General features: G+C 56.8%; 1 protein-coding gene across 3 annotated transcripts in view; it reads left to right on the top strand.

Annotated features, from left to right (window-relative positions):
* Positions 1 to 21,248, top strand: part of RPTOR (regulatory associated protein of MTOR complex 1) — a 317,986-nt gene that overhangs the window by 250,838 nt on the left and 45,900 nt on the right. For all 3 annotated transcript variants that reach the window (XM_045813984.2, XM_045813983.2, XM_045813988.2), the window contains 7 exons: positions 10,178 to 10,252; positions 13,280 to 13,345; positions 13,637 to 13,828; positions 14,111 to 14,251; positions 19,597 to 19,714; positions 20,628 to 20,768; positions 21,017 to 21,175. In XM_045813984.2, the coding sequence (XP_045669940.1) occupies positions 10,178 to 10,252; positions 13,280 to 13,345; positions 13,637 to 13,828; positions 14,111 to 14,251; positions 19,597 to 19,714; positions 20,628 to 20,768; positions 21,017 to 21,175 (892 nt within the window). The remainder of the gene's footprint in view (positions 1 to 10,177; positions 10,253 to 13,279; positions 13,346 to 13,636; positions 13,829 to 14,110; positions 14,252 to 19,596; positions 19,715 to 20,627; positions 20,769 to 21,016; positions 21,176 to 21,248) is intronic.

Raw genomic sequence — 21,248 nt, 5'->3', positions numbered from 1 at the left:
AATACAGGTTATTTACAGAGTCACCAGGGGGTCGAGGGCACAATGTCCGTGAATTTGGAACGTTCTGCGCCATACTTAGGAAGTCAGTCCACATTTGGGGGTACGGGGGCTTCAGTATGTGTGATGCTGTTGTGAGGCCCGGAGAGAACGCACTGTGAGCGGAAGCGGGTCAGAGAGGAGCGGGGTCTTCTTTCTGCCCCCCGAGCCTGTGCGAGTTCCCCTGCCCTGTCCCAGCACTCATGCTGATTTCTCTGCACAGTAATCCCGTCTCCGCGCCTCGGCTCTGACGCCACCAGCCTCTCTTCCTGCACCTGCGCCCCCCCTTCCCACCGCCCCCTCCAGGCTCACACACAAAACTCAATTGACAGAATGAGCGGGTTTAGCTTTCTCATCCATCCTGTGATGACTCGCGTCACCGGGATCCGAGTGTGACCAGGACGGCCAGAGAGTTTGCAGTCCCGAACCTGCTGTCTTGACGGCCCGGTGCCCATGAGGGGCTGGCCCGCTCGGGACCAGGGCAGACGTCACTCCTATGCTAGCAGCTTGTCTGTCTCTGTCTCTGAATGCCTTGTTACTACGGGTTTTGTCTTAAGAAACTGCTTTTGAGAACAGGTTATATTTATAGAAAACCAAAGATAGTAAGGAAAGCCCCCGCAGAGCCCACACCCACTTCCCCTGTTGTTAGCATCTTAAGGAATCCGTGTTGACACACTGTCATTATTGGCCAAAGTCCACACTCTGTTCAGCTTTCTTTGGTTCTCCTCTCTGTCGGGTCCTCATGTCTCCCCAGGCAACTCTGGGCTGAGCTGTCACTCACGTCCCTGATTTTGGGGGACAGCAGTTCTGGGGACGGTTTCTGGGGCCGTCCCTCTGTCAGGATATGTCTGATGTTGGGTGATGGGTTCAGGGAGGAAGACCGCAGAGCTGAAGGGCCTTCTTGTCACCTCACGGCAGGGATCCCTGCTCTCAAGGTTGATTCATCACCGAGTATGGGACCCCAACCACCTGCCTGGCTGGGGTGTGTTTGCCGGTATCTCCAGGTGTTACCCCGTCCTCCGCTTCCATCCCGTTCCTCTGGAATGAAGGTCACTGTGGTTCACTGGGATTTGTGTTACATGACCTGCTTTGTGTCCCAGGTCAACCACGATTCCTTTATTCACTTTCATTAATTTTTTTTTAAATCTGAGTATCATTCTTCTTCTCTCCCTTATTACTGGCTTAGGCTTATTTGATAAGGTTTGGTGTTGGAGTTTTTTTGTTTTTGCATTCCCAGGATTCTGTGTACCTCTCTCTCTCGGTTTCCCTGCTGCACCCGCCACCTGGCCTGCAACTCGCCCCCCTGCAGGCGGGCGAGCCCGTGGCTTTGCTGTCACAGCAGGTGCTCGGGCAGCGAAGGCCGGGTCCACAGGAAAGCCCCAGCCCCATGTCTGGCTTGCTGTCGGTGCTTGATGAATGTTACCTGTCCTTCCTGCCTGCTCATTTTGGTATCAATAATCGAATTGCTTCGGTGGTCCACTTAACTTCCAAGCTATAGGTTATAAAGTGCAGAAAATAAATCTCGGCATCAGGGAGCACATGTTTGCACGTCTCACGGAGAAGCTGTAGTCAGCAAGGAGGTGCTGTCTAAGTGGATTCGAGGTGCTGTTTTTATTGTCCTGCAGAATGGTCTCTTCCTTGCCATCATCCTGGTTAATGAGGCATCTGCATTTCAGAGGCCCTCAGAGTGGGCTTTGCTCTGGGGGAGATCCAGGGCCACCCTCGAGGAGCCAGAGAGCAGATCCCCCACCCTCACGTCACAGGAGCCAGGGCTGCCCCTTCCAGCACTGGCTGAGGTCCTGGAGGCCATCTGCCCAGGACAAGGCCCTGTCGTGAGTCTGTCTGTCTGTCCTGGCAGGAGGGAGACCGTTGTTTTCAGGTGGCTCTGGATTTCCAGGAGTGAAATGAAAAGCAGAAGGAGGAAGCAGGGGGCTGTCACTGCTGCTCCCCATCAGGCCGTCAGGCCCCTGCGGGCAGACAGGACTGGGTGCGGGTGGGGAGGTGACAGATCACCCTGTTGCAGCATGAATGGGCTCAGTGACTCAGGCTGCAGGGGACTTCCTGGTGAGAGGACATGAAGCGTCAGCCCGATGCCAAGGGCAATTGAGAGAGGCTGTTTTTCTGGGTAATGACTCAGGGGCCCGTGATTCATTGTTAGGCTGGGCTGAATTGCTGGCTCTACAGAGCTGATCAGAGCGAGGATGAGGACAGGGGTGCTGGGCACCCCGAGAGCACAGCGAGCAGGACTCCAGTCTCATGTGTTTCAGGAAAAGGGCAACCACAGTTTTGCTGTGTGGAGCCTGAAGTCAAGGCTGAGTTAGTGCAACTTGCAGGAAGCACCAGCGTAGACACCGGTGCCACCCGGGACCTGAGTGGCACCTGGCAGTGACCTGGGCTCCAGGGTCTGGGTGGAAGCCCGCAGGGCACGGCAGGGAGAGGCTGGGCCTCGGCATCCTGGCTAGGCTGCTCGTTGCCTCCTCCCTTCACAGGTGGCTGGATGGACTTGTCCACACTGGAAGCAGTTACAGGGTGTGATCAGCATCCATGATTAGGAGTCATAATGCTTCTCTGTGCACACATCAGCTTTTTTATTCATTCAGCAAACACTTAGTGGGCCTCTGATAGGAACCAGGCTGTGCTACATTCGGGGGCCATAAAGAGTACTCATATAGGGTCCTTGGCCTCAGAGAGCTGAGAGCGTAGCAAAGCAGGGGTGAGTGTAAAGAGCTAACCCAGAGGCAGTGATTCGGGAACTCTTGTTGCTGCTTTTGTTAAGAATAACGTAGGCTTCCAAGTAAGGCAGACCACACGCACGGAACGCTGTGTGCTGGTTATAAACGCTATTTCTGTGTACAAGATCTGACCATATATTAGGCCACAAAAGAAACTTGAAGAATTTCCAAAAAGTAGAAATACTACAGACGTTGTGCATAGTAGGACCAGAGGTGAATAACAGTATCAGAAAACAAAGTGGGCCTTCCAACTAGAAAAAAAAATTTTTTTGAAACAATTGCCTTCGATCTTGGGTCAAAGGAAAAATACAAAACAAAGTTGTAGTTTCCAAAAGTACAGATAATGAAAATACTGCACCTCCGACCCATGGAATATAGCTAAAGCCACATTCAGAGAAGCCTTGGCAACCTTCACTCCCTGCGTCCCCCGACAGAGAAGCAGAGTGGGTAAGCCACCAGCTAGGACGGCACTGGAACCCAGGAGCTCCAGGCATGCAGAGAAAGGCTGCTCGATAAAGATCCAAGAAGGACTTTCTCCAAGTTCGCAAGCAAAAATACAAAAATTCAACAGTAAATAAAAAGCCGTTTCACTGGGGAAGAATCAGCTCACCTGATGGAGAGGACAAAGCTCGGTCAGGACTGGGACCAGTGAGGAAGAGCTACAGGAAGGAGGACACGTTGTTCGTGAGATTATTTTGCACTTCTCTGAAAATGCAACGATAACTTGAATATAGCAAACTTGTATTTCCAGAAAATACAACTTATCAAATGGACTCCAGAAGAAGTAGAAGGCTCAGACACACCTGTTTCCCTAGAAGGAACAGGGAAGGGCGTTTGGCAGAACCCACCGCACCTGGCGCTCCCGGGGCAGAGAGCTCCAGCAGCGTCTAACCCTCCAGAGCAGTGAAATGAAGGCAAACGTCACCGTTCTGTTTATGGGACAACTGTAACATTGATGGGAGAACCTAAAAAGCACAACCGTGTGAATGTCCTTAATGCCACCAAGCCATATGCTTTACATAACGATAAAATGGTAAATTTTATGTTTTATATACATCACCACACACAAAATGGGAAAAGGTCACACAAAAAGGCAAACCGCATTGCATCCATACTGTGTTTGGAAATAACCCAGCAGAACATGGAAGGGACAGCAGCGCGCTGCCGAACGGGCTTCTCCTGGGGTGGGGGTTGGTTCCACATCAGCCCCCAAGAAGCCGAGCCGTCACGGTGATGACATTGCTCAGTAGAAGAAGGCCGACGTCGATCTTCTCGTGAGGGGAGAAAACTGCACAATACGATCGCGTCATCAGCTGCTCCTCTAACATTTAAGCCCAGAAGCCAGCGTCGGACTTAGTGGGGAGACACTGAGAGCAACAAGCGAGAATGGGAAGCCACGGTCACTCTCCGCTAACAGACAGAGCCCAAAAGTAAAGGCACAGAAACTAGAAGAGTAGGAGCAAACCACTACGGTTGGCACTCGATGCCCCTGGAAGTGCCAGGGCAGTCAGTGCCAGGCTGCTAATGAGAGATGTTAGAGGAAGGGGGACTCACGATAAACGAACAGAAATCACAGGAACAACCAGTGAAGATACGTGCACCCCATGGACAAGAGAGCCCTAAATCTGGGCATAGACCTGACCTGAGACGTGAAAACACTCTGAGAAGAAGACTGTAAAGCAGTGCGAAGAACACAGAAATCCACCAGAACAAATAAAAATGTACGCTGTTTATTTACAGAAGGACTTGTCGTCAGCAGTATGTCAGTGTTCCCTAAATTAATTTAAACTTTAATACTTTAATACAATCTCAATAAAACTACCAGCAGGCTCTTTTTTCCCTCCCTGTTTTCTAGAACTAGACTGACATGCTCTATGCTTCCTATGGAGAAATAAATAGAAATCGCCAGGGAGACTCTGAATAGGAACGAAAATGGCGAGGAACTAACCTACCAGATATCAGAACTTACAACAAAGCCTCAGGAATAAAAAGCGTTGTGGGGCTGGATCACGGACAGACAGGCTGACAAACGGGCACAGCAGAGACGGGCCTCGGAGTACACAGGGTGTTGTGCAGTGTCGAGTCAGCAGCTCAGATCCGCTCAGTAAGCATGACGGGCTCCTGAATTTCTGGTGTTAGGGTAGCTAGCTGTCCAACTGTACATCCCAAACACCGGAATTGACTTTATTTTTTATTTTTTTAAAAATTGTATTTATTTGACAGAGCGAGAAAGAGAGAGAGCACAAGCAGGGGGAGCAGCAGAGGGAGAGGGAGAGGCAGGCTCTCCGTTGAGCAAGGAGCCCAACGCGGGGTTCAATCCCAGGACCCTGGGATCATGACCTGAGCCGAAGGCGGACGCTTCACCGACTGAGCCACCCAGGTGTCCCCAGAATTGACTTTTAAAAAATTATTTAAATATAAAGAATGAAACCATAAAAGCACTAAAAGAAAACCCAGGTAAATTCTGTTTTAACCTTAGAGTGATGAAAGCCTTTTTAACCATGACTTAAAGTCTAGATATCTTTGAAAATTAATAGATCTGGTTGCAGAGCAATAAAACATTGGCATGGGGGGAAAATACATGAACAAAGTCTGAAAGAATGGGGGGTGGTATTTAAAATTCCTCTCCCAGGTGGAAGACCAGCTTTCATGATATGTGAAGAGCTCCAAGAACTCAAAAACAGCACTGACAATCCAGCAGGGAAATGGTCAAAAGACGGAGATGATCTAGCATTTCCCAGAAAGAGAAATACAAATGGCCCTTATTTACGCGTAGGGGAGGTGCTCAGTCCTTTCCATGCTAAGGGATGTGCACAGTAGGACGGCGCCGAATATGGGTTTTCACCTCTCAGATGGGAGAGCGCTCAGCTGTCTTACCACAGGCTGTGTGGCTAGGGCGCAAAGTGTCTAGACTGCAAATGCATTTGTCCTGTGATGGGGCCGTGTCACTTGCGGGAACTTACAGCTTTCCCTGCGTGGGTCTGAACAAGCCACGCTCTCCTCCTGATGGGCTGCTGCGCGTTTGCCGTGAAGAGAGGACGCTCTCCGCGTGGCAGGGTCGCCTCACATAGAGCGAGTGGTCCTCTCATTTAAGAAAAGGATGGCTCAGTCTCTGTGTTCCTGTTTCTTAGGTTTGCATAAAGAAACATCAGGAGAATCAGTAAGAAACTAACAAAGCACTTACAGTAGTGGTGGAGGGGGGCTTTAACTTGCATTTTATTTAACATTTATTTTCCTTTTATATCCCGATGTCACTTTTCCACGTTCAGGTGTAATCGTGCCGCCTCGGCAGCCCTGCAGGGACAGAGGCGAGAAGCCGCCTTCCCCATCGGTGCCTTTCTGTAGCATTTCGATCCTTGAACTTTTAAATATACTTACTAGTTTTGGAACGCGTACGAAAAAGTAGATTGAACGCATAAAAGCATCCGTACGTGCCAGTGATTTTCCCATTGATCCCGGTTATTCACAACATCCGTGGTGTGTTTTCATTCCGAAGCTTACTTTTGACACGAGAGCGTCTGATGCGAGAATGTTTTTTTAATGTTCATTTATTGTTTTAAGTCATCTCTACGCCCAACGTGGGGCTCAAACTCACCACCCCGAGATTAAGGGTTGCGACCTTCTCCGACTGCACTGTCCAGGCGCTGTGAATATTTTAAGTATCTTCTGCACTTGGTGGGTGGGAAGTCCATCACGCCAGGACCTGAGGCGTGTGGAGGAAAGTGGACGTGCCCAGTGAACTTGCTGCGGAATTTGTGAGGGGCCGTGAGCTCTTGTGACCATTAAGCGGAAATCCTGCCCTGGTCTCGTTTTCTCAGGCACTGCTGGTTTTGACCTCACACTGTTGCTAAAACTGGGTGCGTGCACATCTCGACACCATCCTGCCATCTCCGCTGGCACCCATCACTCTGGGAACAGCCACCCCGCAGCCCACTCAGGGTCTCCTTTTCTCTCATTGAGATCTGAACTCTGGGAATCACACGACGGGAAACATGACTCTCCCACTGTGTGAGTTTCTCCGAGTTCACAGTAGGTCACGAGCGGCCGTGCTCACTGGTACTCAGGACTGTCCCACCAACGTCCCAGCCCCCCCGTAACAGACTGTCGTCGCGTGGAGGAGAAGGAAGTGTGTTCTGCCAGGTTCTGCCATGGGCCTGGCCTCGTGAACTGAGCCTCGCAGAAACCATCCCTCCTGCTCTCTGCTCTGTCCTGGTATCTGTCTGCACACTGCGTCTTCGGTCGGTGCCACAGTGAAATCTGTGCTCCCTTCCCCCTCTGCACTTCACTTCCTCACCTCCCTGTCCCTCGTTTTAAAAGCACAATTCCCTGAAGTTCCGAGAGACAAGAACCAGAGCTGTAGCAGGAATTAGAAGCACGTCAGAGCTGGTTTTAACATGTGGTGGGACAGGGGCCTATTTAGGAAAGACCATTTTGTATTCATGCCCTTGCCTTTCCTCCGGCCCTAATCTGTCATACCTGCAGCTAGATGTGGGGGACGCAGCTGTCGCCGAGGCTTCTTGGCTGCCAGAGCCCCCGACGCCCCGCGGAAGGCGCTCCCCGGAGCTCGTGGGAAGTGTGTGTCTGTGCACTGCATTTCTGTGCCTCTGTAGTTCCCTTCCTTCTGATGCGGCACTTGGCCAGGGTACGCGTGTCCCAGGTCCCTGCCTGCGGTGTGGACAGAGGGCAGGGATGGGACAGCCGAGCTGGTGAAAATCTGAGCAAGCTCTAAGCCAGTTGGTAAGCGACTCCGGCTGAGGCCTGGAAGGGCAGGCAGGCCCGCAGAGACGGCGCTCGTGCGGCCCCTCCTGGCACGACCTCCTCATCAGAGCGGGCTCTGCACCGAAGGCACTCTGATGCACACGCCTTGGTTCGGAGTGAGTCGGGTGGAAGTAGCGGCCCCGTGCTACTATGATGAGGCGTGCTGCAGGAGCTTCGCTGGGACGCGTGGGCCTCGATCTGACTTGTCGAACCTCTGGTTTAAATAAAGAAAGGGGCCTTTGTTCTCGGAATCGGGCACCAGGCCGCTGTTCCCAGGGGCGCTGGCACTGCTCTCTCCCGGTCCCCTCTGGACGTCGTCTCTACCGAGAGGACATCATGTTGATGCCTTCTTAGATCTTCTGTCACCACCTTCGTTCAGAGCAGGGCGTCCCCGCGGGATTACTTGGAAAGTCGCACTTGATTGGCTTCCTGGCTCTGCGGGAATCAGCCTGCTGACCTGAGTCCCGGGCGCCCATGCTTCCTGACCCGCACCCCACCCTGCTTAGCTCCCACTTACACGGCCGGGTCGGTGGCGCCCTGTCGGTTTACTGGTGCGAGGCAGAAACACCTGATTATCAGCCCCCGAGAAGCAGACGGTGTGGAGGAGGCGCGGGGCCGGGGGGGGGGGGCTCTGTCTGCAGAGCTGGGGGGGCTGCACGTGGGAGACAGCCCCACGCCCGTGGAGGGGGAGCACGCGGCCCTTCTCCCTTTGTTGTCAGAAGCTTACTTCTTCTTTAATGGCCTTTGTCCTCTGGAGGGAGCAGTTGAAATTCATCATCTCTTTGGACGTGTTACCCCAGATGCCACTAATCAGTTTTTCTGGATGTCAGTCCAGGAGCCTGTGTAACACTGAACCCACGTTCCAAGGGTCCCTCCCTCCAGAATAAGAGCATCTCGGATGCGTGTGTCACTCTCAGATGCTCTTGGATGTGCTGCGTGCTTACCTTCGACCCCACAAGTTGAGCAGAGTCTAAACTAGGGTCCCAACAGCTAGCGAGAGGGACAGGCTGGTACGAGACCCACCTGCTTGTTTCCAGTTCTGCCTTTTCCTCTCCTCCGCGCAAACAGAAACCTTTCTCTCGGCGCTGTGCCCCTGAACCCTGAGTGTCCAAGGCATCATCCTCTGAGCCCCTCGAAGTACCAGCACTTGCAAAATGCCTCCAAACCTGCCAGCCTGGTGTGACATCAGGGCTTCTGGTAACATGGCCACCGCCTCCGAGCTAGGCTCCCTTCTCCAGGATTCCCACTCCTCAGTCCCGAGCACCTGTTTCCTGTGTCCTCCAGGGCCCCGTCCTCCATGGCCCAGAGCACCCTCTTCCCCCTCTGTGTTGCTGGGTTCCCACCCAATGCGAGTGTGGCTTCCAATCTAGAAGGTCAGCTTGGATCACACTCCGCTATTGGGAGTGCGTACGTGCACCCTTCCTCCTGACGGCTCTGCTCGAGTCTCAGAGGAACCTCAAACGCATCGGCCCCCAAATAGAACTCCTCCTCCTCGGAGGGCCTGTGACTGGCTCCCCACCTCTTCAGTGATCTTGCCAGGTAGTTGGGCCTCCCACCACCTCCTGCTTCCGATCCTGCCAGTACAGTCTTCCTCGCCTCTCGGGGTCATCCCCATCCCCTCTGCCCTTGCTGCACCTGCCACCCCCCTCCAGTCCGGCTCACCCTCCACTGCAGTCCCGCAGACCCACTGCCTCGACCGTCCCAGGTTCCAGCGCCTGCAGGCCTCCTCAGGGCCTCCACACAGCATCCGAAGCCCCGTGCCACCTGCATCCCGCATCCCACAGCATAGGCTCACCTTCACCTCCATCCCAAGTCTGCAGAAGATCCCAGCTGTCCCTCAGTGTAGGCGCCCCCCTCCTTTCCCTGAGCCCCCACGTGCCCGGGGTCTCCCTGCTGTGCCATCATGCACACACAGTTGTCTCTTCCAGAGACTGTGGGCACGGCGTGGGTCATGTCTGTGTCCAGGGCCGAGCCGTGTGCTGAGCTCACGAACCCACAGCCATGCAGGTGCGTGCTGGTATAGCGCGGCCTGGAGAGTCGGGAAGAGCCGCACACCTGACCGTTCACTTATACGCCCCACCTCAGGGCTCTTCCTTTGGGGTAAGGAGTTGGGCCTCTACTCCAGGAAGCACCTGTTGAAACATGTGGCACAAACGGTCCACAACGACTGTACTCACACAGATTATCCTTTTCCAGGGTTTTGTAAGTCTAAGCAAAACCCTAAGGAAAGCTTCGGCAGGGACTGGAGTCTGCAGAAACCAGGGAGGGTTGCGTGTTGGGTGCCTCCCCCTTGGAGGGCGGGAGGAAGGGAATGTTGAAGGGAGGGTGTGGGCGCGGGCCACAGAGGTGGAGGGGGCCTTCAGGGGGGCCGGTCCCACGGCCCGGACCCCCTCCCAGCGGGTGCCAGGAGGTGTTCGGGGAACGTCTTCGAGCTGCCGCACTGCTGAGCGTGCGTGAGGTGCCGCCCCTGTCCCGCAGCCAAGGACGGTGTGTCTGCATTGTAGCTGTTCTTCCAAACGAGCCCTGGACTTGAGGAAATCCTGAAGGCGTGAAGCAGTCACTGCACGTCCATTATTCGCACATCCCAGGAAGCGAGGAGCCCCTCCGGGTACCTGCACTCACGGTTTCTCCCTGTCTCTTTCTCTCCCCAGTCGTGCCAAGCTGACCTGGTGAAGGACAACGGTCACAAATACTTCCTGTCGGTCTTGGCAGACCCTTACATGCCAGTAAGACGACCCTCACTTCTCCTTGGACCGTCTCGAGATCTGTGTCATTTGTCTCTGCTCGTGTGTCACGCTCTGGGGTTCCTGTGGCGAGGGGCTCCCTGCGGGTGGGGGGCCACGTCGGGGTGTGGGCAGGCGATGTGCCTTTGCTTAGGGGCACCTGACTGCAGAGCTGCTTCCTCTCTGCCTCTGAGCTGGTGGGTTCCCTTGTTTACATTCGTCTGTTTTTCTGGCGTGTCTTTGCAGGAGAGTGGAATCCACTCTCTCTCACATCCTGGCAACAGAATTAGATTAATGAGTACTTGCACGTCTATGATATGACAGCTCACATGCCTAGTGAAGGTTCTGGAACAGGACAAGTTGCTGATGTGCCTTATGAATCAGGAAGGAAGGGAACGAGGGCAAGAAAGAAGAGAGTGAATGTTTAAGTTTCAAATTATTTTGTTTTATTAAAGCGCTTCCACAATAGTCATCTAGGGGCAGCACTTACAGCGGCTCCTACAAATGTGTTGTAATTACTCCCTAGATCCCCTCCCTGCAGTTCTTAGCATGGCAGAGAGAACAAAACAGATGTCCTGAGTCGCTCCTGGATATGACTGAGTTTTGCCAGCATATTTAAAGTGTCAGAGCTCATTTTCACAGTCTTGGTGTTAATGCTGATTACCACAGAAAATCCAGAAGACATTAAAAACAGGATTGTTACATAAAAGGCGAATAGTGCCCGCAGGTTTGACGTAAGTGTGATAATGGAGCGTCGTCCTAGGCACGAAAGTTGGCACTTCACAAGACTGCACATAGCTGCTTCCCTGCTTTTCGGGTGAGCGAGAATACGGTCAACCGAATGGAAAAGGACCCTGCGTGGTGATCGTGGCTGAGCGGTGAGCCGAGCCGGCACGGGTGGGCCCCACTTCGGCTGCAGACACATTGACGTTTTGAGCCCATAGTGAAATTCGAAAGAGAAGATTGCCAGATGCCAAAAACTGAAGCAAGGAGTCCAAGGAGAGCCACGGTGGGAAGGGAGCACCAACCCTGGGGTCCCCTGCCAAGCAGACCCGAGTCTGCACCCAGGATGGGGCCTGAGCGGCAGCAGCTCAGGAACGGACCCCTACTGATAGCCGGGAGGCTACGAGGCCTGCCCCACCCCAGCCGCGGGAAGGGCTCAGAAACGCCGCTCCCAGGTGTCCACGTCCGGGCTGAGACAGCAGCCCGATCTTCAGGGGCCGGGAAGCAAAGGCAGAACTTTCCACCGGCACTTGCACAGCCCAGAGCCTGAGACCTTCAGCCCAGGCGAGCGAGCCAGCAGGGAGGAGAGCGGCAGAGCCGGCAAACGGGAGGTCAGCCCCGAGAACTGGAAGTAACAGAGCTCTCTGAAAAAGACTGTACAACCGTATGTGTAAGTGTGTGTGAGACGAGTGAGGGAAACAATTTAGTTATGTCCAGAAATACACCATTGTGTTGTTTCCTCAGAAGTACTTTTGTCCCTGTTAGAAGAAAATGATCTATTCTTTCCTTTTTACTCATCCTCAAAAATGACCAACTAGTGGAGCGCCTGGGGGGCTCAGTCAGTGGAGTGTCTGCCTTCAGCTCGGGTCGTGATCCCAGGTCCTGGGATCGAGCCCCATGTGGGGCTCTCTGCTCAGCGGGGAGTCTGCTTCTCCCGACCCTTTGCCTCTCCCCCTGCTTGTGCTCTCCCTCTCTTGCTGTCTCTCTGTCAAATAAATAAAATCTTAAAAAAAAATGACCAACTAGATTCTCTTGGTAAGTAGGCAGATTCGAGGGGAGATCCTCTAGCGGACGACGCAGTCACTGCCGCTCAAAGCTCCGTGGACGGAGTGACCACAGACCAGCACCGTGAGAGAGAATTCGCGGAGAAGTCACGCGGAACGGAGCCAACAGAAGGCATGAAGGAGGCCCAGAGGCCTGTGAGGAGGGGTCCCAGTGCTCCCAGCCCGAGGCCAGAGTGCGCCGTCAGGACACTGGGGAGAAGCAGGACGCGAGCACGCCCACAGCTGAGAATTTTCCCCGTATGAAGAAAGGAATGAGTTTTCAGTTTTAAAAAGCACAGTGAATCTTGTAAAGGCTAAATAAAAACAGATCCAGACAGAGACTCATCCTGATGGAAGTAGAACATCTCAGAGCAAAAGGGAAAATCTTAAAAGTAACCAGAACAGAAGAGGGCCTTTGCACAGAAGCGGATGGCTTCCGCGGATGATGGACGCTGGGGCTAGAGGAAACGGACTGTCACCCCGGGACCCTCCGCCACCTCACGTGCCATTCAGGACACGTAGTCAGAGACTCCAAGCCCACCACATTCGGACCCCCAGGGCTGACGCTTACGAAGACCACGCTTCACGCGGGAATCGAACCCACGGGGACGCTGGCAGCAGCACAAGACTGCGTCAGCAAACGTGTCGGTTGTGGGAACAGACAACAGCCGTCATGACCCTGAAGGGTTAAGGCTGGAAGAGGAAGGCCGGGATCGGCACCGCAGTGGCCTTGACAATTCTGAGGGTGAGAGCGAGAAGGACCGATTTCAGACTCCGCTCAAGGTGCACATTAAACACATTGGGCCCCGTGAAACCATCAAAATAGGCTGGCTGGTCCCCCTGGCAGGAGGGCCACAGAGGAAGGGGCAGGATGGAGACGACCCACACGATGGAAGACCGGGAAGGAGAAGGCCGGGAACTGAGTTAGGATGCAAGGTTCCCGTGTCTCCCGCCAGCGCACTCAGGGAGAGCAGCGTGCTTCCACAGGCTTGAACAAGGGTGAGGGGTGAGCGGTCGGACGTGTCCCGGCCTGTGGCATCCGCACCTCAGGGAACCTGAGCTCAGAGGCTGGCTGGAAGCCTGAAGCCGCCGGAGCCTCTTCACAGGGCTTTTCTTGTCTGTAGACTCCAGTCGAAAGGCAGCAGAGCTGACCGCGCACCAGGCTCAGCACAAAGGCTCAGAAAGGGTAGCTCTGCTGTGCTCGGGGAAGGGTGGGCCTCCACCGTGGGGAGAGAGCAAAACCAGGCCGACTTCTGTCTTCCAGGCTGAGCACCGGACCATGACGGCTTTCATCCTCGCCGTGATTGTCAACAGCTACAACACCGGACAGGTGAGTGTCATGGCCACCCCCCCCCCAGGGCCTCCTGGGCACTGCAGGGGCCTGGCCCAGCTGCCCCGTTCCATCTGAATGTCTGTGAGACAGTCTCCCTCGGAAGGGGGCACCATGGAGGGGGCGGGGGCCTTCGTGTAGCCCGCTGTTGGCAGGGTAAGTTGAGGTCGGCGGGATCCGGAATAAGGAAAACTGAACGTAAGTTGCAGTATGGAGTATCCCCGAGCCACGAGCCACGGGGCTGTGATCCCTGCCGGGGGTGACCTCCGGGTGTTGTCTGCCCTCTCGCAGGAAGCCTGCCTCCAGGGAAACTTGATCGCCATCTGCCTGGAGCAGCTCAACGATCCCCACCCCCTGCTGCGCCAGTGGGTGGCCATCTGCCTGGGACGCATCTGGCAGAACTTTGACTCGGCCAGGTGGTGTGGCGTGAGGGACAGCGCGCACGAGAAACTGTGCAGCCTCCTCTCTGACCCCATCCCTGAGGTGAGCCCGCCACCGCCAGTGTGTCCAGGCCAGCTGAGGCCAGGGTGCCAGCCAGCCAGCCCAGGCGCCATGTGCAGAGGAAGGGTGACCTGGAGAGGGCCGGAGACCATTCCGCACAGCCTGGCTCCCGGGTCCCTCACTCCCTGGTGGCTCACTCCGTGCCCGGTTTGCTGCGTTGCTGCTTCTCCAGCCCCTGCTGCCCTGTCAGGGCAAGTGGTACCGTGCAGGGGTTGGACCCCAGCCACCCACTCTGGCCTGACCGCGACCCGGCCCATCTTGCAGGTGCGCTGTGCAGCGGTCTTCGCCCTTGGCACGTTTGTGGGCAACTCTGCAGAGAGGACCGACCACTCGACCACCATCGACCACAACGTGGCCATGATGCTGGCCCAGCTGATCAATGACGGGAGCCCCATGGTCCGCAAGGTGCGTGGCCCCAGGTCTGCAGGCAGCCGCCGAGTGCCTCGCGGCCGGTCTCCCGCGGCGCCCGGGGGTCTGAGCCAGCGACCCTGACCGCAGCCGCGAGCCCTCATCTCCCACTGGCGCGCACCCTTTAGAGAGCAGACCTTTAAATGTTTGTTTAATTCTCTACAAAATGCGTTTCTTCACCAGATACTCGTGTGTTTGCTTCATTTAAAGGCATTTAACAGGGCTGCGCCTCCCGGCAGCTTGTAGAATAGGCTCCTTCCTGCCTGGGAGCAACACTTACACACATGATGGAGACTCAAAAGAGCAGTAGACACCCACAGACAGACGGAAAGGTTTGTGTAGTGTATTCCCCTCCCCGCCCCCGTGTTTGTCAGCGGCTGAACGAAACACTTTGATAAAGTTGAAAACGTTTACTTGTCTGTTCAGATGTAGCAATGTCACGGATTCCCGTCCGAGACCTCACGCCCCTGTCCAAAGCTGGCCGGCGCAGCTAGATGCCCCCCGCCCCCCGCCCCCAGGCAGAGGCGCCCCGGGACCCGCGAGGCTTTCTGCGAGCTTGGAAGGCTGCCCGTGCAGCAGAGCCGGTTTTCCCGTGGGCGGCACGCGTTCACACGGCACCGAGCAGGTGCCGGGCCGAGACCACCGCACGGGGATAGGGAGGCCGGGGTGTGGCCTGGGGCCTTCTGCACATTTGGACCCCACTGGATTTCCTGGGAGGGACACAGTGTGGGCAAGTTCATGTCAGCCAGACTCGACACAGAGGAGGACTCAATCTGTCTCGCGTTCCCTTCAGGGGGTGGTTAGCCCGTTGCTCATGTGCCGATTACCTAGTATCCCACTAGGACCGTGACACGCGGCCCTGACGTCAACCCTGTTTTACTGGGCTGCGCGTTCTCGATTACAGGCTCCTTTCCTGCAGCCCCGCCAGCAAAGCACCTCTCCTCGGAGCCGCTGATCAGAGCAGCAAAGTAGTGGTTTCTTTAATTGTCCATTAAAATCCCTTTTAAAGAAGGAACGCTTTTTTCCTTCTTTCCAGAAAATCTTAAAAATAACGTTAATAAAAATTGGAAGAATGTCCCTTTCAGTTTCCAGTGTCAGGACAGTGGCCAGCAAAGCCATGGGAATGCCTGGGCCTGCTGTGCTTTCGAGCACATCCCCGAGTACCTTGATGTGGCCCCTGGGGTCCCGGTCCTGGCTGAACTCTACTCGCTGTGCCAGGTGTAGCCAGGTCTCTCCTGAGGACACGTTGCTGTCTGCCTCGCCTGGGGGCTGCATCCCAGGGGGGTGGCTGCATGTCCGAGCCCAACCCACCGATGAGGGGTGTGCCCCATCTGGAGGCAGAGGACGGCTCTTCTTCCCACGTGCTCCCGCATCCTGGGCTCAGCGTGCAAGCTCGTGCGTGCCAGGCCCTGGCGTGCAGAGTGGACGACGAGCCTGCCTTCGAGGGGCAGACACGGGAACGAGCAGTGGGGCTAGAGAGTGCCCGTAAATATGCAGGCCCTCCGAGGTGGGTGCAGAGCTCTCTGGAACAGGTCAGAGTGGCGCATACCCTGCCTCGCCGGGGAAGTGGGGTGAGGAAGGCTTCCCCAGGTGGGAGCTCGTCCCTGAGCATCCGGGACCCAGGGACATGAGGGGCAGAGAGAGCAAGTAGGGCAGGCGGAGTATGTGAGGAGGCCCAGGGGTATGAGGGACCGTGGTGTGCCCGGGGGCTGCTTGCCGTTCGAGTGGCTGTGGCAGCGAGTGGCACGAGGGGCAGCGAGGGGATGAGGGGGAGGGCGGTGGCTCATCGTCTCTAGGCCCTGTGTGCGAGGGCCGTGCCTGCACTCACAGCAATGAAGAACTTCATTCTTCTAGCAAATGCTTGAGTGCCTCACTCCAGGTACTAGGGGAGGCCTTGGGACCCTGCCCCGCGTTCAGGAAGTTTTCGCTCTGACAGGGGAGAGAGACAGCCCCCAGCAGATCTATGAAGTAAGTCAACAAGGCGATGTTTGCTATGGGAACGTGGGGGCACAGAGGTTTGGGGAGGAGGGCAGCAGTTACAGAGACGACGCAGGCTGGGCGGGGACGGCGGGGAAGGCCTTGAGGAGGGGGTGGCGCCGGCTCAGAACAGGGCCCCTCATTGTCTGCAGAACCCCCACGCCGCCGGCTGCTTGGTTCTCTCCTTGTCCAGAGCCACGCGGCAGGACTGGCATGGCGCACGGCACCCTGAGGGAGTACGGGCCCATCCTGCTGGTCCAGGAGACCCCGCTCGGGGCCCCGGTCAGGGTCACTGGCTGTGACCTGCGGCTAGGGCAGTGGTCATGTGGGCCGCCAGCCACTGGTACGCTCCTGCTTGCAGCACAGGAGAGACACAGGGATGTGTGGCGGGATTTTCATAAAGTCACGTGCATTCGATATGGACGAGCAGACTTCCGTTTATCATAGCGCGTATCCTTTCCTAGACGAGGCGTTTGATAGCAGAGTGTCGCCTCCCAGATCACTCTGGTCGTGAACCTGTCGTGAAGGACAAAGTGCAGCATGTCCAGTCCGCCAGCGCCCCCTCCTCCTCTGAAGGGCCAGGCGGGGGGTGCAAGTATGTCACCCATCCAGCCACAGGTCCGCGCTCCCGGCTTCCTCGCCACCGTCCGCCTTAGCAGCCCTGTGTTTTTAGTTTTGTTTGTAGTTGTAACCACAGCCCTACAGAGGACCAGCCCCCAGCGTCCACCTCCCTTGCCTGCACGTCTGACCCAGCACAAGACTGTTGAAAAGCCTCAGAGGCTGTTTCCCCATCGGTGCCCCAAGACGCAGGTCCCTGTTAGAGATAAAGGGGGACAAGCTGCCCGGGCCAGAGCACCTTCTCCCGGACGCGAGCCTGGAGGGTGTAATGTTGGAGTGAACGTGCTCCCTGAACACTGCTCTGTCTTACTGTCGTTATGGGGCTGAGGCTGACACACCGTGACCATGGGCCCCCAGAGGTCAGCCAGTAATTTGTCGTTGGAGACATGCGGCGAGGACGGCCCTCAGGGGAGGAAGCAAGGAGGTGGCAAGAGGAAGCAGGAGGCCTTGGGAGGCCCCCAGGACGTGGTCCGACCTTCCGCGCAACCAAATGAGCATTAGCCGGACTTCCCTTGGGGCAGTTCAGGTGCCCAGGCGTGATGTCCCTGAATCCTGTGACAGCTCCGTAAAGTGAGCCCCAGGCTAAGGATTAGAATGTATGAGAAGGGAGAGGCTCCGTTCATTCGGCTTATACTCGTTAGGCACCGGTGTGCTGGGCCTTGGGTGGCCAGGCTGTGATGACCCAGCAGGGAACTGAACTGGCTCTTCTCCCCAGAGCTTGCACCTGGAGGTGGGGCGGGCTGGAGACTGAACAGATCCATGTGTGACATGGCAGGGGGCGACCGTGCTCTGAGGGAGGGAAAGCAGGGCGAAGGTGGAGTGTGACTCTGGGGGAGCCCTGGACAAACGTGGGGCACTCAGGGAGGCGTCTGAGCAGAGGCCTGAAGGAGACATGGGGTGGGCTGGGGACGCCTGGTGAGGCTTGTCCAGGCCAAGGGAACGCAAATATTCAGACCCGGAGCCAGAGTGGTGGCACCTTCAAGGATCCGTGCTAAGACGAGGGTGGTGGGCACGAGGGGCAGGGGTGGCCAGGACCCAGGCAGGCAAGGCCTTTTGTTGTTCTGTGTGTGAGCAGGCAGGAGGTTGGGAAGAAGGTGGGACTGACCCTGCCATATGACGCTGAGAGGTGCTGCTGGCCACGGGGGCTGGGCCGCATGTCTCAGGGGTGCCAGGGGGAGCTGGGACACGTGTCTGGGGGTGCCGGGGGGGGCTGGGCCATGTGTCTCAGGGGTGCCAGGGGGAGCTGGGCCACATGTCTGGGAGTACCGGGGGGGGCTGGGCCATGTGCCTCGGGGGTGCCAGGGTGCCCCTGTTGAACCACTTCCAGAAGCTGAGAATGCCCTGGCCTCTGCCCCAGCCTGCGCACTCTTGCCAGCACTACCCACGCATCTGTATTTTGTGGTCAGATGTACACCAGGAATCCGTGGCCAGCAGTAGCCACCTTGAGTGGCCGCCACCCCAGCAGGATGTGCTTGGTCCAGAGCCACTGGCGTGGGCAGCGCACTCAGTGTTTGACTTTGGGTGGCATTCCCTGCATCAGAGGGTGAGGGACCTGGGTGCAAGTTAATGTTCCAGGGCCCAGCACAGGCTTTTCTCGCCCCGCATCAGAGTGAAGGGGAGTCAGTGCTCTTCAAAGACAGTACAGGCTACGTGTTTGCTGGGAGGGGCCAGCGGGCAACCCCACCGGGCATGTGCTCTGGTTTGCAGGGGGAGTGGGCCAGCATTAGGCGCCGCAGTGAGTGCCAGATGAGGTGTCCCCAGTGGGCATGAGCAGACTCACGGGGGACTCAGTGCAGTCAGACTCTGGGCAGATTGGGTGGGAGGTGGGTTGGGCGTTCACAGTTCTGTGGGCGTGAGCCGAGGAGTCCCCAGTGGGGGGCTGAATGGGAAGGGGTGGTGCTGGCAGACTGTGGGGCACACTGAGATTGGGGTCACGGGAGCACTTAGGCAAAGATGCTATGCCAATGCAGGAAGGGCCAGCTTGGAGCTTAAAGGGAGGGGGGATGCTGGCGGTGGGTTTGGGAGCAGTGCAGTGCACAGACGTGACAGGAGGGAGGTGAAGGGCTGTGTGGGGTTAAGGTGAGAGAGACCCGTGCAGGAGAGGAGGGGGCAGCCGCCAAGGGGGTCCCAGGCCCCATGCAGAGCCGGGCACGTGGGCAGAACTCCCCCAGCATGGGGCTGCAGGGAGCTACATGCAAACCAGGGGTCCTCAGGCCGTCATGCGACAGACCTACTGTGCTTATCTCCTTGGGCAGTCAGGCCTGAGGGTCATGTGGAACTTCCTTGCCTTTTGGGGACCGGAAACTAATGTATCTTTGCAAGTTTTGCATTTAATAAAAAGAGCATGCCCTGGCTTGTCAGATGTGCTCTGCTTTAACACACCCAGAATTCAAACGGCTCACCCAGCGGCAGGGTCCAATCAACACATAGGGTCCCAGGATTGATCTGCCCTTCCCCCCCAGAGGGTGTCATTCACACCTGTGTCCCTAGGACACCTGCTCTGTGCCGCTGGCGTGTAGTGATCCCGCCCGCACTGCTTGTCCGGAGGCTCCAGCTCCCTCTGGACACTCCCGAGTGCATCCCTGGAAGGGCCAGTCCCCACTGCCAACATTGAGTGCAGAGTGTATCTTAACCTTTCTTTTTTCTGTGGTGACTTGAGCACTCGGCGTGAACTCTCAGCCTCCCTGCTTTCCCACAATCGTCTGCCAGCCGCCAGTAAGCGTTATTGTCCTTGTCCCTCTCGGCAGGAGCTGGTGGTGGCTCTGAGTCATCTTGTCGTTCAATATGAAAGCAATTTCTGCACGGTGGCCTTGCAGTTCATGGAGGAGGAGAAGAACTACCCCTTGCCTTCTCCGGCAACCACAGGTACGGCGGCCTGCGGGGACCCCAGGTCAGGACCACAGCTGCCCTGCCTTGGGCCAGGGCCTGAGCTCACCGCCACTCCGAGTGGCCCCTGTGACTCCCGTCCTGCCAGGCACTTAGCAGAGTAGAAAGGCAGCAGGAGGGGCCACACCGACCCTCTGGCTCTTTTCCTTCCTTTTACCATGTTTGGAAATCCGACTCATGGAGATGTTGAAGGGTAGCGGAACGTGTGCCGTGGGGGCTCACGGACACGCACGTCAGCTCTTCCTGTGATGAGCTGTTGCCGGTTTCCTGCTCATGAGTCACGTTAGGCAGCTCCTTTTCTCCCATTTGTCCTTTTTGCTGGATTTCTATTTCTTCGTGTTGGGTTGCCCCCTCCCCCAGAACGCAGCCTTCTCTGCAGGAAAGAGGGCTCGTGATCAATAACACAAGCATTACTGCTTTTAGAACATCAGAGAAGGGAAATGAAAATGAACTTGCCCAGTGAAACAGCTGGTGTGCTGGAGGAGGGCACAGGGGCCGCGGAGGGGAGGGCCTGCAGCACTGAGCCAGCCGCCGCTCTGCGGTTGTCTGTAGGGCAGCGGCCCACGGCGGAGCCACAGAGCGCCTGGCGCTGCCCTCAGGGCGGCCCCGGTCGCCGGTCCTGCTCTGAAAGGTCTAACGACGACCCCGCAAAACAGCAGGCATGGGCTCGGGTCGTCTGCTCCATACGCTCCGCTCCTCGCCCGGCGTGCGCGTGTCCAGCTTTGTCCAGCTGACTGGACACACGTGTGTCAGAGGCCCTTCCTGAGTGTGGGCCTGCTGGTCTGGGTGCGAGCTTCTGTCACGTGCTATTGCAGCACCCCCCCCCCGCGGCTAACGGGGTGCACTGCCCCCCCAAAGCCCACCATTAACTCTTTCTTCTTCTCTCTCCCAGAGGGTGGGAGTTTGACCCCCGTGCGGGACAGCCCGTGCACCCCCAGACTCCGCTCCGTGAGCTCCTACGGAAACATTCGTGCCGTCACCACCGCCAGAAGCCTGAACAAATCTTTGCAGAATCTGAGCTTGACAGAAGAATGTGAGATGCTGGAAATCGGGTCCTTGGGTTGGGACAGTCGTGGGTTTGATTTTCTGAACCTTTACTTACACCAGGGCCCCACCCGTTTCTCTGCCCTGACCGCGAGTCGCGCTGTCCCATCTGCTGGCCCTGAGGTCTGACCGTGGCGCCGCTGCAGATGCAGCTGGGGGTGGGGCGGACCGTGTGGGAGGCGCACATGTCGCCCTGGGCGCCCACCCTGACGACCCCCCGCCGTGCTGTCTGGGCAGCGGGCAGCTCGGTGGCGTTCTCGCCCGGAAACCTCAGCACGAGCAGCAGCGCCAGCAGCACCTTGGGCAGCCCCGAGAACGAGGAGTACATCCTGTCCTTCGAGACCATCGATAAGATGCGCCGCGTCAGCTCCTACTCTGCCCTCAACTCCCTCATCGGTGAGTGCGGCTCCCGTCCCCCGCCTGCCCCCACCCGCCGTCTTGGCACCCAGGGCTCGCCCTCAGTGCACGC

Source organism: Ursus americanus, chromosome 23 (genome assembly GCF_024610735.1).
Source record: "Ursus americanus isolate L20-20 chromosome 23, mUrsAme1.1.p, whole genome shotgun sequence".
Classification (NCBI taxonomy): domain Eukaryota; kingdom Metazoa; phylum Chordata; class Mammalia; order Carnivora; family Ursidae; genus Ursus; species Ursus americanus.
The sequence above is the reverse complement of the archived record's forward strand: the minus strand, read 5'-3'. Positions and strand labels throughout refer to the sequence as shown.